Genomic DNA, 4,193 nt, shown 5'->3' on the forward strand with positions numbered 1-4,193 from the left:
CTTCATCTCTTTCTCCTGCTAGTGCATGAAACAGACGGCCATCCTTTCCCTCGGGTTAACACATGCCTTTTGCTTCTTTGAGCTACTACGGCCACTCATTGTGCAATGCAATCCAGGTGTGCATGCCGCCTCAGGGCTCAGCAGGGGCAGTATAAATTGCTGGTTGCCTCCGCTTCAGGCGAACATGCATGCAATGCAACACAGGCAGCCAGCCCATCGATCTATCGACACATTTCTCAGGCCCTAGCTTGCTCATCAGTAGTTCGGAGATCGAGTGGAAACCTTGTCGAGAATGGTTCCAGATACAGTTCGTGTAGCAGTAGGAATCCTAGGTGTGTGTAGTTCAATCACATGTACAACTACATGCTGTTCAGATCACATCACTATTTCTTGAATGACAACATATTCTATGCACACATGCCAATCTGTCTCTCTCTTGCAGGAAATGCTGCTTCCATGCTCCTCTACACAACCCCTATGTATGTATATATATCTTAAATTATATTAATTACTACTCTCTTGGTCTCAAATTAAAATTCGTATTAAGTAATTAATAAACCCATATAATATTTGATGCACATGTTTTCTATATGTGACAAGATTCGTCATCATTCATTTGAATATAAACCTAAAAATCAAGAGATAAAATGAATATTGTTTTGAAACGGATGGAGTATATTTATGTATATATTCGATTCTGAACTATATTAATCACCTATTCACCTGCACGCACATGCTCAGACTGACGTTCAGATGGGTGATAAGGAAGGGCAACGTGGAGGAATTCTCCTGCGTGCCATACATCCTAGCGCTGCTCAACTGCCTGCTGTACACCTGGTACGGCCTCCCGGTGGTGAGCTCCGGGTGGGAGAACCTGCCCGTGGCCACCATCAACGGCCTGGGCATCCTGCTCGAGGTCGCCTTCATCGCCATATACCTACGGTTCGCACCGGCGGAGAAGAAGGCAAGTCCAAGTCCAAGTGCTGGCTAGAGCTGCTGTTGTTAAGACCCAGGGATCAGCTAGCATATGCAGGCTTATCCCATCCTGTGAATCTCTGATTGTGGTCTACTACCTCTTCCGTCTGCATGCAGAGGTTTGCCTTGCAGCTGGTGCTTCCTGCCCTGGCGCTGTTCGGCCTGACGGCGGCCTTGTCGAGCTTCGCGGCGCGCACGCACCGCTCGCGCAAGGCGTTCGTGGGCAGCGTCGGGCTGGTGGCTTCCGTGTCCATGTACACCTCTCCAATGGTGGCCGCTGTCAGTATCTATCGATCGCCCAACCCCCTCCCCCCTGCTGATTTCCCGCTTTACTTCACAGCATCTGCTGGCACTAAAATCTCTGGCTGGAGCCCAACGACCCCTGTCGATCGCTACTGCATGCAGAAGCGAGTCATCGCGACGAAGAGCGTGGAGTTCATGCCGTTCTCCCTCTCGCTCTTCTCCTTCCTGTCCAGCGCGCTCTGGATGGCGTACGGGCTGCTCGGCAGGGACCTCTTCATCGCGGTTAGCAGAAAAACCATCTGGGTCGTCTGGTCCTGTCGATTCCGTTTGCTTGCTTGCTTTTGACCCGGTCGGTGCGGTGCAGTCGCCGAACTTCATCGGCGTCCCGGTGGGCGTCCTTCAGCTGCTGCTGTACTGCATCTACAGGAGAGACCACGGGGCGGCAGCCGGTGCAGAGGCGCAAGCGCATGGCCCTGCCGCCGCCGCCGATCAGGAGAAGGGCATGAAGGCAGCGGCGCCGGTGGCCGTGCAGCCGCAGGAGGTAGCCGCCAGAGTGTCGGAATATAAATGAGATAATATGTCTCTCTCTTTTCTGAAATCGAATCAGAATCCCTTGTGCGTTGTGTCAGTCTGTGAAGTGAATGTTTCGTTATCTCCATCTGCGGCCCAAGCCCAACACCGAACTGGACTCTCCAAGTCGAATGAAATTGAAGGCTTGGCTCTTGGGCTGTACGGCCACATAGCAGCGACCCAACTGTTGAGAACTACGTATACGGATCAGCAGATCCACTTATGGCGTGTTTGGTTTATGAAGTCACTCTATACTTCATGAGGTGATGCATCATAAGTTCATTCCATCAATTTTGGTGGAATCAACCCACTCCTCATGTATATACTAATTATTAGCTTATGAGGAATGAGGTGGTGATGGATCAACTCATTCTATTCCACAAACCAAATAAAAAAGTGAGGAGTGAGAAGAAGATAGATCACTTCATTCCTCAAACCAAACACACTCTTACTTCCCACCCGCCAACAGTAGAGGCGCGATAAGTCGTATAAGTTTGTTCCCTTTCCCAACAACGAACACACTCAGAGAACACACGAGACATGGCATGTAGGGTTGGACCTTTGGCCTCTTTCTGCTTTATGAAAATAGAAGCAAACGGCAATATCTGCCAACAGGGCAAACTTTTCTTCTCATATTATACACAGATTTGTTCTATAAAGCACTATTTTCGATCTCTTCAATTTTCAGCAAAAATAGAAGCTTTAAAATAGAACATATAAGGTCAAGAATTTGTATTATCTAAGAAAAATCATTAATTGCTAAGCTTTCGACTAAACAAACGGCGATATCTGCTTGGCAAGAGCGAAACAAGACCGATATTCATCTAGGACCAATCTTCAACAACAAATAGTACTGATCTCATACGAAGAAGTCATCAGGACTAGAGAGGATACAACAGATCTCCACAAGATCTTCATATTTCTATCACAAATTATCATCACTAATAGTCGAGTGGCCAAGACATATGGTTCTTCTGGCATCGATGACCAAGGACAGATTAATGTTGTCGGGTACCGTAATTAGGGGTACCCCCAACACTCCTAAACACAGCTGGTAAACACCCGCAGAACAAACCATAAAAACTGATGGGTGCGGTTTAAGTCAAGGCTTCGTCTACCCAAGGGACGCGACCTCGCCCGAGCCCAGCCTCGGGCAGGAACCGTAGTCCCAGACGAATTCACGCCTCGCCCGAGGGCCTCCTCAAGCAGTGGGCGCACCCTCGGCTCGCCTGAAGCCCAGCTCGGGCAGACTTCGTTGTGAAGCAACCTTGGCCAAATCGCCTCACCAACCGACCGTATCGCATGCACATTTAATGCGGGGATCGCCTGACACCTTATCCTGACACGCGCGCCTCAGTCGGCAAGGTCGAAGTGACCGCAGTCACTTCGCCCTTTCACTGACCGATCTGACAGGAGAACAGCGCCGCTCACCCCGCTCCGACTGCTGTGCCAACCACCGGGGTAAGACTGACAACAACCGAAGTTCAGCCTCGGGCGCGACAGGGAGCTCTGCCTCGCCCGACCCCCGGCCTCAGTCTCAGCCTCAGCCTCAGGAGGAGTCATGTCCTCGCCCGACCCCGGCCTCGGTCTCGGGAAGAGTCTCCGCCTCGCCCGACCTTGGGCTCGGACCAACCGTGCCGCAGGGGATACATCATTACCCTACTCTTAGCTAGCTCAGGCTACGAAGGAACAAGACCGGCGTCCTATCTAGCTTACCCCGGTAACAGGTAATGATGGTTCCCCGCGTGCGTCCATGACGTCGGTGGTTCTCAGGCCCCTACGGAAGCAAGGAAACGTCAGCAGGATCCGTGCTACGCCGACAGCTGTGCTTCTACAAGGCTCAAGCGTCTCTTCGACGGCCACGTTATCATGTACACAGGGCTCAGGCACCTCTCCGCTAGCCACGTAGCACATAGCTACACCCCCAATGTACATCTGGACACTCTCCTTACATCTATAAAAGGGGAGGTCCAGGGCCTTCCACGAGGAAGAGGAGAGCGAGGGGGGAGAAGACGACTGTCGCGAGACTCTCTCTCTCTCTCTCGCGACGCTTGTAACCCCTACTACGAGCACCCCCGGTGCGAGATAATACAAGCCGCATTCCCCCTTGTGTTCCACCTTGCGCCAATCCATCTGGGCAGGGGCACGCAGCAATAAATTCACTGGTCGGCTCGGTTGAGGGTCCCCCAGGTCCGAAACGCCGACAGTTGGCGCGCCAGGTAGGGGACTGCTGCGTGTTAACGAACACCTTCCCGTTGAGTTCCAGATGGGTAGCCTTCAGCAACCTCTTCAGCCCGGGATGGTGCTCCGCTTCGGGAGTCTCGAGTTCATGTCATGCGACGGCAGCTACGACATGGTACTCCTCCCCTTGCAGCACGACAACAACGACGGTCGTCAGCTCGCCT

The 4,193-nt window shown here is 52.0% G+C and overlaps 1 protein-coding gene across 1 annotated transcript; it reads left to right on the plus strand.

Moving 5' to 3' along the window:
- Positions 1-42: 42 nt before the first annotated feature.
- On the plus strand, positions 43-2,098 carry LOC103649564 (bidirectional sugar transporter SWEET3b). Its single transcript, XM_008675300.4, has 6 exons — positions 43-332; positions 443-479; positions 742-964; positions 1,093-1,254; positions 1,381-1,500; positions 1,583-2,098. The coding sequence occupies exons 1-6, from the start codon at positions 293-295 to the stop codon at positions 1,787-1,789; spliced, it is 789 nt and encodes a 262-aa protein (XP_008673522.1). The 5' UTR covers positions 43-292; the 3' UTR covers positions 1,790-2,098.
- Positions 2,099-4,193: the final 2,095 nt, after the last annotated feature.

This window comes from Zea mays, chromosome 3 (genome assembly GCF_902167145.1).
Source record: "Zea mays cultivar B73 chromosome 3, Zm-B73-REFERENCE-NAM-5.0, whole genome shotgun sequence".
Lineage (NCBI taxonomy): Eukaryota > Viridiplantae > Streptophyta > Magnoliopsida > Poales > Poaceae > Zea > Zea mays.

Excerpts from the sequence above, each read along its gene's own strand:
- LOC103649564 (XM_008675300.4), top strand. The coding sequence starts at position 293 with ATGGTTCCAGATACAGTTCGTGTAGCAGTAGGAATCCTAG. Across the intron at positions 333-442 it reads TGTAGCAGTAGGAATCCTAG|GAAATGCTGCTTCCATGCTC; the intron begins GTGTGTGTAGTT and ends TCTCTCTTGCAG. Across the intron at positions 965-1,092 it reads TCGCACCGGCGGAGAAGAAG|AGGTTTGCCTTGCAGCTGGT; the intron begins GCAAGTCCAAGT and ends GTCTGCATGCAG.